The sequence below is a fragment of the Pavona decussata genome, unplaced genomic scaffold (assembly GCF_977016875.1).
Source record: "Pavona decussata unplaced genomic scaffold, jaPavDecu1.1 SCAFFOLD_162, whole genome shotgun sequence".
Classification (NCBI taxonomy): Eukaryota; Metazoa; Cnidaria; class Anthozoa; order Scleractinia; family Agariciidae; genus Pavona; species Pavona decussata.
Window position 1 is genome coordinate 26,307 of NW_028145573.1, and position 17,725 is coordinate 44,031.

Here is a 17,725-nt window from a genome sequence, read left to right on the forward strand (position 1 = left end):
ACTTTCGAACATTCAGTCTTTGTAATCTCCGATATTTGAATGGAAATCCCAATATAGGGGCATTACCTAAAAAACAAAAAAAAATTAAACATATTAGGGAAACAATTTGTTATTTTTGTAAAACTTATGCAGTAACGGAAGGCAAAATTCTTAGCTTTGTACCGTTAATAAATTAACTTAGAAAGTTTCTACTGTTATATCATAGGTGAACAAATTACTTCTTAATTTTGGCGCGAAATTAGATCGTTATTTTATAATTTCACATGTGAAATTACAAAATTGCTATGGCAACGTTTCCTATATCTCAGTTCCCGTAAGATGGCGTCCAGGTTTAAAAATGTTACGGATGAAAGAAGTTACGGCATTAAAAGAAGTTGCAGGTAACCTGACTACGCGAAAGAGCGCAATTAAATGGGTGAGGGTTTTTGTGAACTGGTGTGATGAAAATCACCTTGAGAAAAACCCTGATAGGGTTCGTCCTAAGTAGTTGGATAAAGTACTCGAGCAGTTTTTTGCCTGCGTGTGTAAGCCAACCACAATTGTGGGCGTAATTTGTCACCCATAATTATAAAAGGTAATCAAATGGTATACTGGTAAAATTAGAAAAGAATTCCCGCGCGTTTTGTCAAAATTCTTCAAATTCTTATATTTAAACGTGGAGCTGGCAAAGAAAGAAGGATATTGATTGTGGTCAAAGAAGTAGACTTGTCTACCCCGAGATGTCCTTCCTACATATATGTTGTATCCACGTGACTTGAATGTTAACCAGCCTTTATCAAAAATTAGAGTTCTCAAAAACTTCTACAATTGTGAGAAGTAAGTCCCTATTCCCAAACATTTGTGGATCACCATGCCAGAAATCAGATTCAGCCGTGGTGGGCTAATTCTTTTTTTCTTGTAGTGACGGATAAATGAATAAAATGCATTAGAGATAGGGCGTGGTTCTACGGGGGTGTTCACTTCTATAAGGATGTTACTGAAACATTACGCCTGTTCTGATGGTAAGTAATTATCTTTCCACATAAACAAATTCAACTTTTTGAAGTAGATTCCCAAAATTATTTCAATTTGTGGTCTAAAAGCTGCATACTTTAGATTGTCTCATTGTTAGGTAATTTTTTTTTATCACGGGCAGCTTTCCGTTACAAATGGTCGTAATTTTGGTGCTTTATTCACGCACTACAACTATTTCGTACCTAAAGAACACTGTTACGTTTTACCGATAAATTTAAGTGCTATTATACAATAAGGATCAAGCGAAAATGACAGTCATGCTCTCGGCGATTGTAATCTTTCTCTTCCAAATCTTTCACTGAAACATAAAGACATACACTATATCGCAGTGCAGAGCAGGCACTACAGACCTACTACAATATGGAATAAGCAAATTGGTCTTTCACTCAATACTTCTTTCCTGTTTAAAATGTGTTGTTTCCGTTTTCTGTTAACGCCATAGACTAATGTTTCATCGCATGTACGGGCGTGCATGTTCGCATTCAGGGGCGTTTCCGCTAATTTAATGAGGGAGAAAATCACATTCACCTACCGCTGCGTCAAGAGGTTAGCTAATCTGAAAATTATAGTAGAAGGCCTTGCTATTTAGTCTACTAGTTAAAACCATGAAACAAAGGCTTGCGAGGCCTTGCCACTGCATTTTTTTCGGGGTGCTGGCAAAGCTAAGATTGCTATAGCCGCAGCACTCCCTGGACCTTCACCCCTCTGTCCATTAAACAATAAAGAAAAGGTGGTCAATGGGCAAATGCTTCCGTTCAAGATATGCAAAAGCAATTATCTCTTAACGTAGGGATAAAAATTCCAAAGCATTTACAAAATTTTTGCAACATTCCCGAACTGTGACATGTATAGTCCACTTTCATGCATCGGACAGTATAAATAAGGCACATTGGTCTTGAGCTAGGTATAGTCATTCATCAGTCTTTTGAAGTATTTCTACTGAGCTGATCTGAAAAGAGTGGACTTCATGGAGCATAAAGTTATTTTTACAGTAAGTGAAAGAGATTTGTTCTAGATTAAATCGTCTAAGTTGAATTTAAATGTACTGCATCTTTTCTTATTTAATTTATTGAAAATTTATTTAAGTTTTTGATGTATGTAGATTAGCATACAGAACATTATTTCTTGGTAAAACACTTGCTTAGTTATAAGACAGTTTTCCAAAAAAATAATTTACTGAATTTATCTATAGTACACTGATATAAGAGTTATCTGGTTGTTCACAAATGCATTAAACGATTTCCTTTTTCATTCCGAATTGAACACGTTTTTTCAGTAGTTATTTCATTCAGACTCACTTTTACAAGTTTAGGTAAAGACTTGTTCAATTCTGATTGTAGCTCATAATATTTCAGTTAAACGAAGGTAAATATATGAAACATATATTTTGAACTGCAGATGAAAGATCAAATAGAAGAAACATCATCGTATATGGCAGCTTCAGAAAGAGAAAAGGAACACGGTCCAAGAACGATATAAATAAAGGCGATTAGTCTTGAACAAGTTACAGTACATTATCAGTCTCTTTGAAGAAACATACTTAAATATCAGAAAAAAAGAAATATATGAAAAATATTTGTACTGTGGGAGTGAAAGATCAAATAATATTTCAGTTAGACATTTTACTATAGAGACATTTCTTTAATCACGCAGCTTATTTTTCTCTCATAACTTAACAGAGGATTAACCATTTATCAATTTCAGTATTTATGGTCGACATAAAACGACGATTTTCAATTTAACAGCCATATTTTGGCAGAAACTTCAATCTGCCTTCCTCAGTTCAAGTGGAACGTTTGTACTGAGAAGAAGGGCAACATTTCTGCCGAAACCTGTCTGTTATATATTTGTTGTCCCTTGTAAAACACAGCAATGAGAAAGAGAAAGTAAAGGTTGTCTTTTGAATACAATTAGGTTTTTACCGAAAACGTTTCTTGGTCACTGACATGTTGTATTCCTTGCTTATTGGCTTTAGATTGTGGCCGTACTCCTGTTGGGTGCTTCGAGAGCTTATACCAAAAGGGTCAAACTCTTTAGCCTTATTTCCAGTTACAGAGAAGAAAAGGACGATCCTATGACTCCTTGTCCCGGTAATCTTATCATGGCCGTTGATCAATCAAAAACTAACATGGCTACTAGTCTGGAGGTGAGGTGCAACGGAACACTGAGGACAAATGATTCACTGACGAATGATCAACTGACGAGTGAGTAGAACAAAGTTATTGTTACTCTTTAGAGGTTCTTTGTGAGCAGAATTAACAACCTAATAAATGAATGAATGAATAAATAAATTTAAAGCTGTATAAATGTGTAAAGTGTAATGCAGAAGCCGAGATTAGGTGCCAAAGGGCAGCACGTGCTAAACAAAATGCAGAAGTCAATACTCTCAAGTACACTCATTATCTCCCGCACGTTTAATGTGGTAACGATAGCAGAAAAAAAGAAAGGAAATTAGAAATGAAAGGCGTCTGCACTATAAGAAAGACAATGACTTTGAAGTGATTTTAATAGTTAACTTTAAAAGATTATAATTTGTAAAGCTTTTGTATTTTATTAAAGGCATTTATTTTATTCAACGTTGACTGTCAGTTTTATCAACATTATATTTTCTTGCGTATTTTATATACGGTGTAAATAAGCTGTTTTGCCCATCAGCTCATAGGTTAAGCAGGCCACCCTATAAAGTTGTTTTACACAAATGTATCTGTACGTTTTATACTACATCTTTTAATCAATCAATCAATCAATCAATCAATCAATCAATCAATCAATCAATCAATCAATCAATCAATCAATCAATCAATCAATCAATCAATCAATCAATCAATCAATCAATCAATCAATCAATCAATCAATCAATCAATCAATCAATCAATCAATCAATCATTCAATCAATCAATCAATCAATCAATCAATCAATCAATCCATTCATCCGTCCGTCTGTCCTTTCATTTGGTTACTCGTTCACAGAGTAATCACACATTAATCACACACGTTTTTTTTATTTCTTTTCTTAACAAGGATTGAAGATGATAACGAGAAGAACTAATGCAGGAAAGCGGAAGTGCATTCAGTTGACGTGGAAAGGCTTCGAATATGCACTGAAGGTCATCAATGGAAACAGTACAGTTTTTGAGGTGAATAAAAAGAGTTGTGGAGAAGCCGTCCTAAAACGGCTGCAGTATTTCTCTCTCATTTGTTCATAAATTGTAAGGTCGATATTATGACCAGAATTTATTTTCTCACTACAACATCTGTACTTGCTCAAGCATACAGGTCATTAACACAAAAGAGATGACGCCTAGAAGAAAATTCCTTGTGCATTTGTATAAAAAATTCTCTCATTTAGTCGGGTACATTGAATATATGGACATACTTATGAGGAAGCTTTGCTTTCCATCTTAGCAAAGTTCCCTTTACTTTAAATTAGCTAAACCCAAACTCCATTTTTACTAGCGCAGGGCTCGATTCTTGACATCACTTGGCTTTTCCTTATTCTAAGGTCTAAGTGGTTCTTTTTAGCTTTAGTTAATAAATGGATAGAGATGATAGATCGATTCGGGCTTATCCAAAAAATTATAATAATAATGATAATAATAACAAAGGAATAAAATAAAATAAGAATAATAACAAAATAGACCTTGGAAGGATATGTGCTTTTTTACTCACCCTAATACAAATTAATTTACTTTCAATTAAATTACAGAAGCAGCAATGCAGTGCAGCTGGTAATGACTTCCTGTTCAAGGAGATTCCTGTTGAAGGATTTTACACCTATGAACACAACGATAGTGGAATGTATCTCACTTGCAGTTGTGATAGAAAAGCTAGATTAACTCTAATACGGTCCAGTAACCGACATAAGGATCGGAAAATCCGATTTGTAAGGAGTACGCGTGTTTAAAACAGTGTTGGAAACAGATCAAGGGATTTTCAACAATAATTAAGAGCATAAAGAATCCACGCTTTCGAGCGAGCAAGCATTAAATAATGTTTTCTTAAAGTTCAAAACGCCATCCTTGATTGAAATTTTGGATGAAAAGCTAGAAAGGGTAAAAGAAAGATGATCTTTACTTATTTTGTACACGAGCAGAAAATATCAAGGCTTTACAGCTTGTGGAGTCGTGTAAAATCTAACGCTAAAGCTAACTGTTCTTCTGCTATAATTAAAAATTCACAATAGAACATTTTCATGATAGCGGCATTGGACTACACCTGCCAGAACCCTTCAGTTGTTTTTTTTCTCATGCTAATTAGAGCTATTGTTCTTTGTTCTCCGCTGGGATTACAAAATTTGAATTTGAAAAGGAAAACAAAATGATATCTGGTAGTTGTAGTCAATTGACGTCATCATGAAAATGGCCTATTAAGCCATTTTCATGATGACGAAGATCGATGTTTTAAGAAAGAAAATCAGTTGTAAACGAAGTTTCTATGTGAAACCAAACGAACGGTAGAGTCTGATGTTGCCTTAAGCTAAAATTAAACTTTTTGAATGTATTTAAGTTACTGAGTTGTCTTCCAATGTCTTTAATCTCGTTATTTTCTACTAATCCGACTCAATGGGTCATGGCGTTCCATAAAATTGAACCTCTATTAAGTGTGTCGAGTGTTGTATGAATTGGGTGTCGAAACGTGGTATAAGCAGCGAGTCCGATACTCAGAAAGACGGTCTACCAGCCCTTCTGACAAGAATGTCCTCTCGTAAACATGGGCAGAGAGGGATGAAATTTATTAACCTGGGTTGGGGAGAGGAAGGATTGAGAAAGGGTATGGGAGGAGATCACCCTGTTTCAAAAAAATTCAATTTCCAAATCCAAGATGGCGCGCTCATTCTAAATGTTGCTACAACATAACTAATGATTATTGGGTCAAGACAAAGACTATCTGCCCAATGTGACGATATAGAAATCAGAATTGATGACCAAATTCTCAAGAGAGTCGATAAGACCAAATCTTTGGGTCTTACCATAGATGCCCAACTCTCTTGGGGTAAACAAGTTGAAGAGTTTTGTAAGAAAGTCTGTTTAGCTATAGGCGCCCTAAAACTTGTGCGGCCCTTAATATCCAAAGAAACTGCAATCCAAATTTATAACACTTTAATTATGCCTCATTTTCATTACTGCATCCCCGTTTGGGACTGTTTGAGTTGTTACTTGAGTGATAAGCTCCAAAAGTTACAGAATCGTGCAGCCAGAGTTATTACTAAATTACCTTTTGACACGAGCGCAAACCACCTTATCTCCACCCTCGACTGGGAGAGGCTATCTCTTCGGCGAAAGAAACAAAATTAAGTCTTAATGATGTATAAAACCATAAATGACCTTGGAATCGGAATATCTACAAAGGCTTTTCTCTCAGCGTCACTCTGCTTACAACTTATGAAACTCTGAGGGAAGGCTGTCCCTGTCCAAACCAAACACCAATTATTTGAAACGAAGCTTTCCTTACAGCGGGGGCCCCCATGTTATGAAATAACTTGCCCAAAAGCTTAAAAAAATGCTTCCTCCGTTGAGCATTTCAAGCGAAATATCAAGAAGGTAGCTGATATATCGGATCCGCACACGACAATCTTGTAAAGCAGTTGTAATTAGTTTTAGTTTTTAACTTAAGCTTAACTTTCCGTGTTTAAATAAAGATTTACATACATTACGTACATACATCGTCCAAAAGCCGCAGCGTACTTAGTCATCACCATGATGCTGTGTGAATGTTGTTCAGTGATCAGTATGGTTTTAAGATCATGTGTAATTTTACGAATAAAGGCAATCAACGGATCACTTTGGGGAAATTTCTTGTTTTAGATAAATACAAATTTGAGATGCCAATTTTTTCTTGAAATAAATACCCCTCAACGCCTCTTGTTCAGAGCTTTTCTTCATTAAATGATGTTAGAAACTATTAAAGAGTTAAGTTGTCAAGCATTTTGTGAAATCACTGTTGCAAAATATGATCATTAAGGGTAGTGATTTACATAATAGTGACTTTTAGATGTAACCCTTAACTTCAGCTCGGTGAAAGTTACTATAGATAGATAGATAGATAGATAGATAGATAGATAGATAGATAGATAGATAGATAGATAGATAGATAGATAAATCGTTTATTAAAAAACAACAACTTGCAGCTATAAGCTGAATTACTTGTGTTATATACAGCATGTTTAAAATTTCAGACTATAAAAATCCTAACTACACTAGTATTAATTACCTATTTACAATCGTTGTTTAATTGCAAAGTGCATTATGAAAGTGTCTCTAACTGGCCTCTTTGTTTTCACATTCGGGATTGAAAACATACGACTAGTCCTAAAATTATGATATCTCCCACTGTTATTGTGCGCGGGCAGCGAGTAGCTAGTTTATGCTGGTCACTCTCTACTATTTGTTAAACAGACTGCTACATAATTCCACACGTCTATGGAAGAGTGTTTTTAAACCCGCCTCTTCCAGGGCCTTGCTATACGAAACCTCTGGGAATAGGATCCTTAAGACTCTTTTCAGAACTCTCTCTATTTGGTCGGACAAATAGCCTGGCAAATTAGTACGGAAGGCCTGACGTGCATATTTCAGAATGGAACGTATGCATGCACAATAAAGTACTATTCTAACGTAAGTCGTTTTGTAAGTAGTCACTTGCCTGGTTAACCCTTAATGTCCTAACAGTGATCAGCATGAAATTTCTCCTGGTAATCGCAATACTTATTTCAACACGGAGGTCATGAGAATTAAGGATATGATCTACCAAGGTGAATTTTCTTGATATTTTAATAACTTTTCCCGAGTACTTATGTAAGAAATGGGGTAGCTGGGCTTACGGTGAATTTTATCTTTTTTTTTTCCTGGCAGTTAGTCGTTTAAGTTTTGTAAAACGGACGACGTCGAAATCCGTGTTGAGGCCGGGTCCAGTTTTAAGTTTTTGTTGAAGCTTGACTGTAGTCATTAGTATTGTACGCAAAACAAAGGGAAATGAAAAAGATCACCCAACGATCAACCTCGTTCCCGTGGCTTTTCTCTTTAAAAAGTTCTGGGAACGAGGTTGATCAACGATAAAATTGAACAACGCTGAGATACGTCAACACTAGTGAGTAAGATGGAAACCGACTGAATTCAGTCTACATCAAAGCCTCCACATCCTTTCCCACAATTTCCTTAGCTTGAATCTTTATGATCTGTTTTCAGGTTAGAGCGTGCTTTGCAAAATTCCCCTCATTCTACGCCAGCTTTAGTTTATTCAGACAGAAGACAAACTTATTACAACATACAGGGATTTTGTTAATTATTTACAAGGGATTTATTGTACGCTTTAGAAATAACCTGTAATCGTCACTGACTAGTAATTAAATAAATTTCCATTTTCATCCAAAAGAGTAGCCTAAAAAGTCTACATTTGTATCCCTCTTCGAAAAGAAAAACCCCTCTAGCTACATTAAATTACCCCCAAAGACTCTTAAGGTTCTAAACTCCAGCATGTATCGATCCATATAGCATTGGACGATGCTGCTAGAACCTACTTATTATATACAATGCCTTAACCCAGCGACACACTTGGCGATTTTATACGCCAATCGCAGCCGCCAGGTATGCCCGGTGCAGCGATTGCGATTTTCGCCGATCGCCGCGATCGGTGTATAAAATCGCAGATATCTGGCGTGTCAGATATCGGCGATTAAATTCGTCGGCATTCGCCAAGTGTACCCCTTCCCACGATTTTATACGCTCTTCGCCGCGAATCGCCAATAAAGTCAACCAATCAGGTTGAGCTTTTTTTATCATGTGACTTTCAAAACGCCCCTAGATGGAGCCCGGGAACAAGGTTGAAGTGGCACATCGTCGCGATCGGCGAAAAAAATCGCCAGGTGTCTCCGCATCAAGCGATTTTCGCTGGCGATTAAATTTCGCCGTGATCGCCGTATAAAATCGCCAGGTGTGTCGCCGGCTTTACGTTGTTGAAATGTTTTAGTGGAAACGAAATCGATAATCTAAAATCAAGAGAGGATGAGGATTCATACCGGTTTGGATGACGAATATTTGTTCTAAAGTTTTGTGGGTTTCTGTGTTAACACGATGAAGATCTAGAGAAATGTTTAGACTGCCATGTGCCGACTAGCAATCAACTCGGCAGTTTTAAATGCGCGCGCACGGTGCAAAACTTGCCCCTTCATTCACAACGTCGACAAAATTTCAGGACCCAAAGCAAAGCAGAATATTCCTTTTGAACTGTTCAACTGTGTCACCCAAAATTGTCCTCACCTTTGTATCTTCGTTCGTGTGGACTGAATGAGCGACAAGACGAAATGTGACGCGGAATCAGTCAAATGAAAGCCACGCTAAACGAGAACATTCTGATAGAACTGTTTAGCTGTGTCCCCCCAAATTACATGACCATTGGAATGACGTCTCAATATTTTGCTGTTTGTTAATCACCAATTTACTATTCAGATATGTTAATTTCTTATCAGTTTAGATTGTAGGAAGCATGGTTTTTGCGTGTAAGAATTTACAATAATCCTTTATGGGGGACATGGACTAGCGACGCAGGATCGATCGATTATGTCGTTCAGGCTTCTTAGCGACCAGTTTTGTGAGTTTTTCGAGTGGATAAACTCATGATATAACAATTATATGTCTTAATACTAGTTTAGGGAACGAATAAGTCCTAGACAGGTTTAAGAACGGTTTGCTGTAAGGACCGACTAAGCGTATACAAAATAGAAAAAACCGATTTCCCCAAACTTCGCCAGAATAAAGGGCTTGGTGAACTACCTGTAAAAATATAAGTTTCGTTTTGTTTAGAGGTTTATTTATCTTGGGGGAATTTTTTTAAAATTTTACCCATGGAGGCGGGCTAAAATCACGCCGAAGTAGGCACTTTTGTAGAAGCTCCCTTTTATACAAGGAGCCTTTTCTAGAAAAGATTAACCCAACAGAAGGAACAATTTTATTTTCTTAGATGACTAGCGGCGTTAAAGTTAAATAAAACGTAAACATGAATTTTTGACCAATTTTTTAAGTTGCGCCTTTTTACCGGTGATTATAACAACCTAATTTTGGCTAAATTCAAGGGCAAAAAAAGCACTTTGGTACATCGCTTTGCCCTACGAAACTACACTCCGGGAAAACATAATCATTTCAACTAAACATTGATCGAATAACAAATTGGGGTAAATTAAACAGCGAGTTCTCAGAGCGTTTTCAAAACATGTCACTTCAGCAATTAAGAGCGACCTTTGACCTTTTATATCGAGAGGAAATATAAACGAGAGCTCATAAACCTTGACTTTCCTTCGCCGGAAGACGCTTTTTTTTACTCTGCTGGCACATTTTGAGTAAAGGAAAACTACACATTTGAATTTGAAGTTATGTACTAGCTATGAAAGATAATTTGAAAAGCAAAATTAGCAATTCAATTCGACTTTGCGTAGGCGGTTCCGATTTGTTTACCACGAAATTGCGATTTTAAAATCTGTTTACAACACAAATACGGCATCCACTACAAGGTAAACCTCATTTTACTGAATGATTAATAAATCCTTTTTACCTTAGAGATCTTTACTTGACCAAAAAAAGACATAGCCTGCATTCATTGCAAAATTATCAAGCCGCCCGATCGCTAAACGATTAATTAAATAAAGCCACAGGAATCCCACTGTGTAAAATTGGACAATACCGGGACCGCACAGCTCTTTTTATTTATATAACAGTGATTCGTTTTGCACTCTACTGTCCATTAATAATGAACTACCTTTATATGACAAACGTTGCAACTTGTCAGATCTCCGTGACATTTAGGAAACTGCGATGAAAATGGGAATGATATAGGCTAATTCCACATTGTGGCCGTACCCATTTTTTCTTTCTTGTGATCTTACCACTTGCTGTCAATCCAACGAAGTCTTAAGTGAGAAAAGATACAGAAATAGAATTAAATTCCTTGCATCACAAACAAGTAATAATTATAATGAAACAATAAACTTCAACCAAAACTATAGATAGGGATACGGCGACTGTCTCGGGTGAGTAGTAATATGAGGTGCTACAACTACGACACCCCTTTACAAGATCTCTTAACACGGAAAGGGACTATGCTTTACGCCTTGGGTGGAATCCGTCTGTAGACGCCCCCAAAAAGCCGTTAGCATGTATAGATGATATTCCCTTCTCCCCTGACACTGACGTCCCATGCCATGCCCATCCAATGGGAGCGGCACAGATCCTCTTATTTGAACGCCATCTGATACCAAATGTGTCCCGATGTCTCGGTCAAATAGTGAGCTCAAGGTGACTTTCGCTTTTCTCAAAAATGCCTTTGAAGGTAAAACAGTCAATTACTACAAGTACTTTACCTTGCTTTTTACCTTGGAAATTTTAACATATAGAAAATAGAATGCATTAATGTTTTATTCACCACCGCCCACATTTGTTGTCCCCCCCCCTCCGCCCCCGATCTGAATGAATTAATAAATTCAATTTCTCTTGTCACATACATTCGGTTCCTTGAAGGCCCGCAAATCTAATTTGTCACGTTCTCTTCTTGTGAAACAAATAATGCTATCATGCTCGTCCGTACATCTTTTGTGGTTTTAAGCAAAAAATCCTTCTTCACGGACTTAATTATTGATGATCAGGGAAACTTTTCGCTTTCTATATTTATAAAGCAACAAGAAAGCTTTTTGCCTTTACGTTTGCCGTAGCTTAGTTGTTTCGTGACTTTTAAACAAGTTTTAATTAAATTAAATTATTTTAAGCGTTTCGTAAACGTATCGAAAACATCACAATGTTTACTAACGTTTGCGGCCTTTTACCTCTTTTAAGTTCGCTACAGAAGGGTTTTGGTTTAAAAATTACTCCTTAGAAGATGTTCAAGCTTTCAAGTTAAACGAAAACTTACTGATCCGTGACGATTCTTGATATAAAAAACGCAAATCATATACAAATTTAACCACGTTAGCTGAGTTAGAGGTTAATTGTAACTTTAAACGTTAAAAAAGAAGGAAAAGAAAAGAAAAAAAATCTCTTTGTTTTGAGAGTAAATATTTTTAAATTAATTTATGTTGGGCATTCATATACACAGTACACACCACTAAAACATACCTGCCCGTACCGATAACAACTTTGCTTCAGTCTTACATAGCGTCTTGAGTGTTGCAATAACGCAGATGCCCTTGCGTGGATTTGGTACACTTGGCAAGGATTAAGCTTTTCACATTGGCTAAAATTGTCCACACTTGAACCAGATGTTCCCCCTACAATCTACCCATATTCACACACAGCCATATATAAGCACCACTGACTCCGGTGGTCGTAGCCACCCACGATAAACTCCACTGTACACTCAGCAAGTACATCGTGCAACGAACAAAAGAAGTAAGCTTTCGGGACACGGCGCTCTTTTCAATTTACGCGATCTTAAAGGTTACCCGATATCTTCAGAGGTGTCTCGCGTTTAAGCGATGTATCGCATCCAGTTTAAACTGTAGATACCTAAACCACTATATCAAATTAAAGCTTATAGAGCTGGCTATCAAACCATACCAAGAATTTTGAAATAAAATAAATTTTCGAAATTTTTACGACCTCTAATTGCGAGCGTCCGAATCACCATTTTAAAGCTACAAGTCAAAGTGAATTTTGTTTTTTGTTAATTTAATTTGCTCCTCAGTTTCCGGACCCAAAGCGCAAAAAAAACGTGTCTGCGATTTGCCATATTCAATCGCAGTGAAAAGTTATAGAGCATTTTCGAAATAGGATGAAAAAAATATGGAGTAATCGTACAAAAATCGCTCTCGGAGAAAAAATATTTCGAAACTAGCTACTGTCCAAATTTGAAGGCAAACGAACAAATTCCTTTTGAGCTTTAGCTCTTTGAAGTGGCTCCTCCAAGGGTAAAAAATTCATTCGAGAAAACAGCGCTAAAAATTCGGCAATTCATTTTATTTCAAAATTCTTGGTTTAGTTGGATAGCCAGCTCTATAAGCTTTAATTTGATATATGGGTTCAGGTCTGATCTACAGTTTAAACCGGATGCGCTACATCGCTTGGACGCGAGACACCTCTGAAGGTACCGGGAAACCTTAAGTAATTAAGATATTACATCTTAGTGTCCGAAAAGAAAAAAAGGCGTTTTGAATTGACTTGTCATAGTAATACCGAAACACGTAAGTACACATCGCAGTACGAAATGTACTCCTGGCATTCCTGTAGTTTCGTTAACCTGTTCTTTGGCTTGAGGCGTTCCGCGATCTCGGTCAATACACTTTTGCAATGAACACAGACCGTGTTTTTTATTCAGGAAAAGATCTCTAAGGTAAGATGGATTTATTAATCATTCGGTAGAATGAGGTTTACCTTGTAGTTGATGCCGTATTTGTATTGTAAACAGGCTTTAAAATCGCAATTTCGTAGTAAACAAATCGGAACCGCCTACGCAAAGTCGAATTGAATTGCTAATTTTGCTTTTAAAATTATCTTTCATAGCTAGTACATAACTTCAAATTCAAATGTGTAGTTTTCCTTTACTCAAAATGTGCAAGCAGAGTAAAAATAAGCGTCTTCCGGCGAAGGAAAGTCAAGGTTTATGAGCTCTCGTTTATATTTCCTCTCGATATAAAAGGTCAAAGGTCGCTCTTAATTGCTGAAGTGACATGTTTTGAAAACGCTCTGAGAACTCGCTGTTTAATTTATCCCAATTTTTTATTCGATCAATGTTTAGTTGAAATGATTATGTTTTCCCGGAGTGTAGTTTCGTAGGGCAAAGCGATGTACCAAAATGCTTTTTTTGTCCTTGAATTTAGCCAAAATTACGTTGTTATAATCACCGGTAAAAAGGCGCAACTTAAAAAAATTGGTCAAAAATTCATGTTTACGTTTTATTTAACTTTAACGCCGCCAGTCATCTAAGAAGAAAAAAATTGTTCCTTCTGTTGGGTTAATCTTTTCTAGAAAAGGCTCCTTGTATAAAAGGGAGCTTCTACGAAAGTGCCTACTTCGGCGTGATTTTAGCCCGCCTCCATGGGTAAAATTTTAAAAAAATTCCCCCAAAATAAATAAAGCTCTAAACAAAATGAAACTTATATTTTTAGAGGTAGTTCACCAAGCCCTTTATTCTGGCAAAGTTTGGGGAAATCGGTTTTTTCTATTTTGTATACGCTTAGTCGGTCCTTACAGCAAACCGTTCTTAAATAGTTACCTGTATGTTATTTCCGACCCATTAATCAATATCTTCGTCAGTAAAGCGTTAAAATTGTTCGAACCGCAAAGAGCTTCACTATTGACCTATTACATCGAATAATCTAGTTCTCACTAGAGGTTTCCTGCACTTACAAGTATTCTAAATATATGTTCAACTAACTCCAGGCTGGCTTAATACAGACATTTAAAATTGCCATCTTTTACTGCTAAACAATTGCCGAGCGGCAAACAAATTAGCCTCCCACGCAGACGTTCTTAGGGTTCCCACTAAGAACGTCTGCGTGGGAGGCTACAAACAAATACGCGAAAGTTAAAATTGATAGCGTTAATATTGTTCCTTCTTCAACTTTATGTTTTTATTGTGTCGTAGTATAAACAGTTTATATTACAAAATTAATTGATTCTACTGCCATTAAGGATCATGCAGAAAAATGCGATAAATGTTTGTTTTTACTTTGTCTTGAACGATAACTTGAACAGGGGAATATGCGGAAAAATGCAAAACGTTGTCAGTAATTGCCTTTACAATGCCTTTAACAATAACTTAAAGGAAGTTTCTAATCTTGACAAATTTAGGACGGTGACTTGTTTCAGTTCATTGCAAATGAACTGCATGTCGTTGCGGCACTGGCAAAGTTGAAATGTTGTCCGAATAGTGTAGGTTTAGATCGGAGCTGTCTGCGTTTAAACAAATGGATATAGCTGTTAAGGAAAAGAATCACACCATGCAATCCTTATACAAAATCAACTGAATGATCAAATTCTGTTACATTGTTTAGGAAAAACGGATATAACGAAGATATCTTTGAACTGCGTGTGACAGATTAAATAGAAGAAAGACGCTCGCAGTTATTTACGTAACCTAAGCAGTAGGGAAAAGAAAGCCTGGGGGGGAAGGGAGGGGCTCCTGGAGATATTTAATCTTTATTTTAAAAAGGCGTTTCTGTTTGATCTTTTCTCTTAAAACCGTCGCCTACCTGTCAAATATTCGCTTTTTTAAGGGAAACAATCACATGACCACGTGTCACGATCTATAGCATAGCTTATTGTATTATTGTGCTTGAAAATATTATACCTTTCTATATGCCAAATTTCGATTCAGTGTCATTGGCTTTGTTAAAGTTACCTCGAATGTAGTTTGGACCTTTGCTTCTATATATCTTCGTTTGAGTCGGTGCTTCGAATGAGCTTCAACGCCAAACGTTTTGGAATGTAGTGAACTGTTTCTCTGGCAATAAAAACGATTGTAGTCATTGACCGCCTAGTCTTTGTTGCTTTGCACGATAATGGTCACGCTTCCTTTCAGTTCCGTTTCTATAGCTTCTAGAACATCCTGCACTGGTGTTGTTTCTCCTTCGTAGTCCTTGGCGTGATTAAATTCTTTTGAAATGGCGTATACTTAACCTATTACATGCATTTAAGTTATTCACTGGCCAGGAGGTCTGAATATAGACCTCCAGGTACGTACGTTCGGTATCTTGCGTACGTACTTTACTTAAGACCAAGGGCACAGTTTTTCCTTATACGGACCGACCGAGGGCGGTGCGTAACACCTTTATTTTTTTTTTTCTGTTTTTTAGTTTTTCTGTAAGATGATCGAGGCGACTTGGTTTCAGGTTGCTACGTCGCACTGTCACTCTCTAGGTAGATAAATTATTAGATTTAATGACCGATAATAAACTAGGAACATTTCTGCGGGAACTCTGAAATCTCGCTGGTGATGTTCAAAACTGTAAAATTTGAAAACTCCGTTCAAATGTAAAAATACTGGTCACGCGTGATGTAGATTGACTGTAAAAATACAAATATATGGGCAACACGAAACCCACAAAAAGGCCAATATAGACCAACATAATACAATGTCTAGACACTCACTTTCTTTCCACTTAAATGAACTGTTGAATGGGAATTTTGACACGGTTAAATGGCAAAATACCTTCCTCTCTTCTCTTTGTCTTTATCGCCAAAACAACAATAGCCCGACTCTTAAAAGGTACGCCTGGCAAAGAAAGACGGATATTGATTGTATAGGAGTATTCCGGTCCACCCCAAGTTTTCCCTCCTACATATATATTGTATCCAAGTGACTTAAATGTTAACCAGTTTACAAGTTTTTATCAAGAGTTCTCAAAGACTTCTACAATTTTTAGAAATAAGTGCCTTTTTCCAGACATTTATGGATCCTTTGGACAAAATCTGATTCAGCCTGGATGAGCTAGTTCTACTTTATAACGCGTGAATGGATAACTGAATGCATTAGACACGGGGCGAGGTTCTACGGTTCTAAATTCTCCAAATTATTTCAATCGCTGGTCCAAAAGCTGCATACTTTAGATTGTCTCATTGATAGGTAAATTAAATGGGCAGCTTTCCGTTACAAATGCCCATAATTTTAGCTGCTTCATCCACGCACTACAACTATTTCGAACCTAAAGAACACTGTGAAGCCTCTCGGATGAATTTTTATACAATAAGAGTCATGTGACAATGACAACCATGCTCGCGATGATCGTAACCTTTCTTCACCCAAATCTTCCATCTTAACATTATATACTGATCTCACTAGTCGTAAAATAGAGAAGATCAGACACTACAATGTGGAGTTCCTGCTTGGGAGCTAGTTTTTTATTTGAATTCTGATAATTTGTTGTTTCATCTGCACACTCAGAAGTGCACATATCTCGTCCTTGTACAAAAATGATTTAGTTCAACAATTAAACTCATAAAAAAAATCGACTTCGAAGGCCAACAATATTCCTTGTGAGGCTATATATAATAACACTTTGGTTAAAAAAAACAAAACAAAGCTAAAACATTTTTAGCAAATTAGCCTCTGAAACGATACTTGTTTCCTTTTTGAGTTCTTTGTTTCCGTTTTCTGTTAACGCCATAGACTCTGTCGGGTGACGGTCGATTACAACTGTTTAGTAAAGGCGTGTTCTACAGAGGCGTTTCCGCTAATTTAACGGCAAAGAAAATCAAATTCAGCTACCATCCAGAGGTTAGCTAATCCCAAATCCGGAGTTTCTTTTAGAAATTCCTACAGCAGTTCCTCCTTCCCCCTCCCCCTCTTTCCAACAAAAATTAAAAAGAAAAGGTGGTCACTGCGTATTGCTTCCGTTCACGTTTTCAAAAAGCAATTATCTTTACGAAAGGATGAAAATTCCAAAGCTTTTACAACATTTTTTGCTACATTCCCAAATCGTGACATGTATAGTTCATTTTGAAGCATCAGACAGTATAAATAAGGCGCATTAGTCTTGAGCTAGGTACAGTCACTCTTCAGTCTTTGAAGTATTTCTACTGATACAGTTACGCTGGCTTCATGGAGCATAAAGTTATTTTCTCAGTAAGTTAAAACAACAGATTTGTTCTATATTCAATCGTCTAAGTTGAATTTATGTTGTTTGTTTGTACTTTTTATATTTAATTTATTTAAGTGTTTGAAGTGTGTTCGTTAGCACACATCATAAATTATCGATATAACAATTGCTTATTTATTAGACGGTTTCCAAAAAAGG

At 36.7% G+C, this 17,725-nt stretch overlaps 1 protein-coding gene across 1 annotated transcript; it reads left to right on the forward strand.

Moving 5' to 3' along the window:
• Nucleotides 1-1,934: 1,934 nt before the first annotated feature.
• On the forward strand, nucleotides 1,935-5,186 carry LOC146464525 (uncharacterized). Its single transcript, XM_085129672.1, has 4 exons — nucleotides 1,935-2,005; nucleotides 2,990-3,218; nucleotides 4,036-4,151; nucleotides 4,721-5,186. The coding sequence occupies exons 1-4, from the start codon at nucleotides 1,982-1,984 to the stop codon at nucleotides 4,916-4,918; spliced, it is 567 nt and encodes a 188-aa protein (XP_084985798.1). The 5' UTR covers nucleotides 1,935-1,981; the 3' UTR covers nucleotides 4,919-5,186.
• The last annotated feature ends 12,539 nt before the right edge of the window (nucleotides 5,187-17,725 follow it).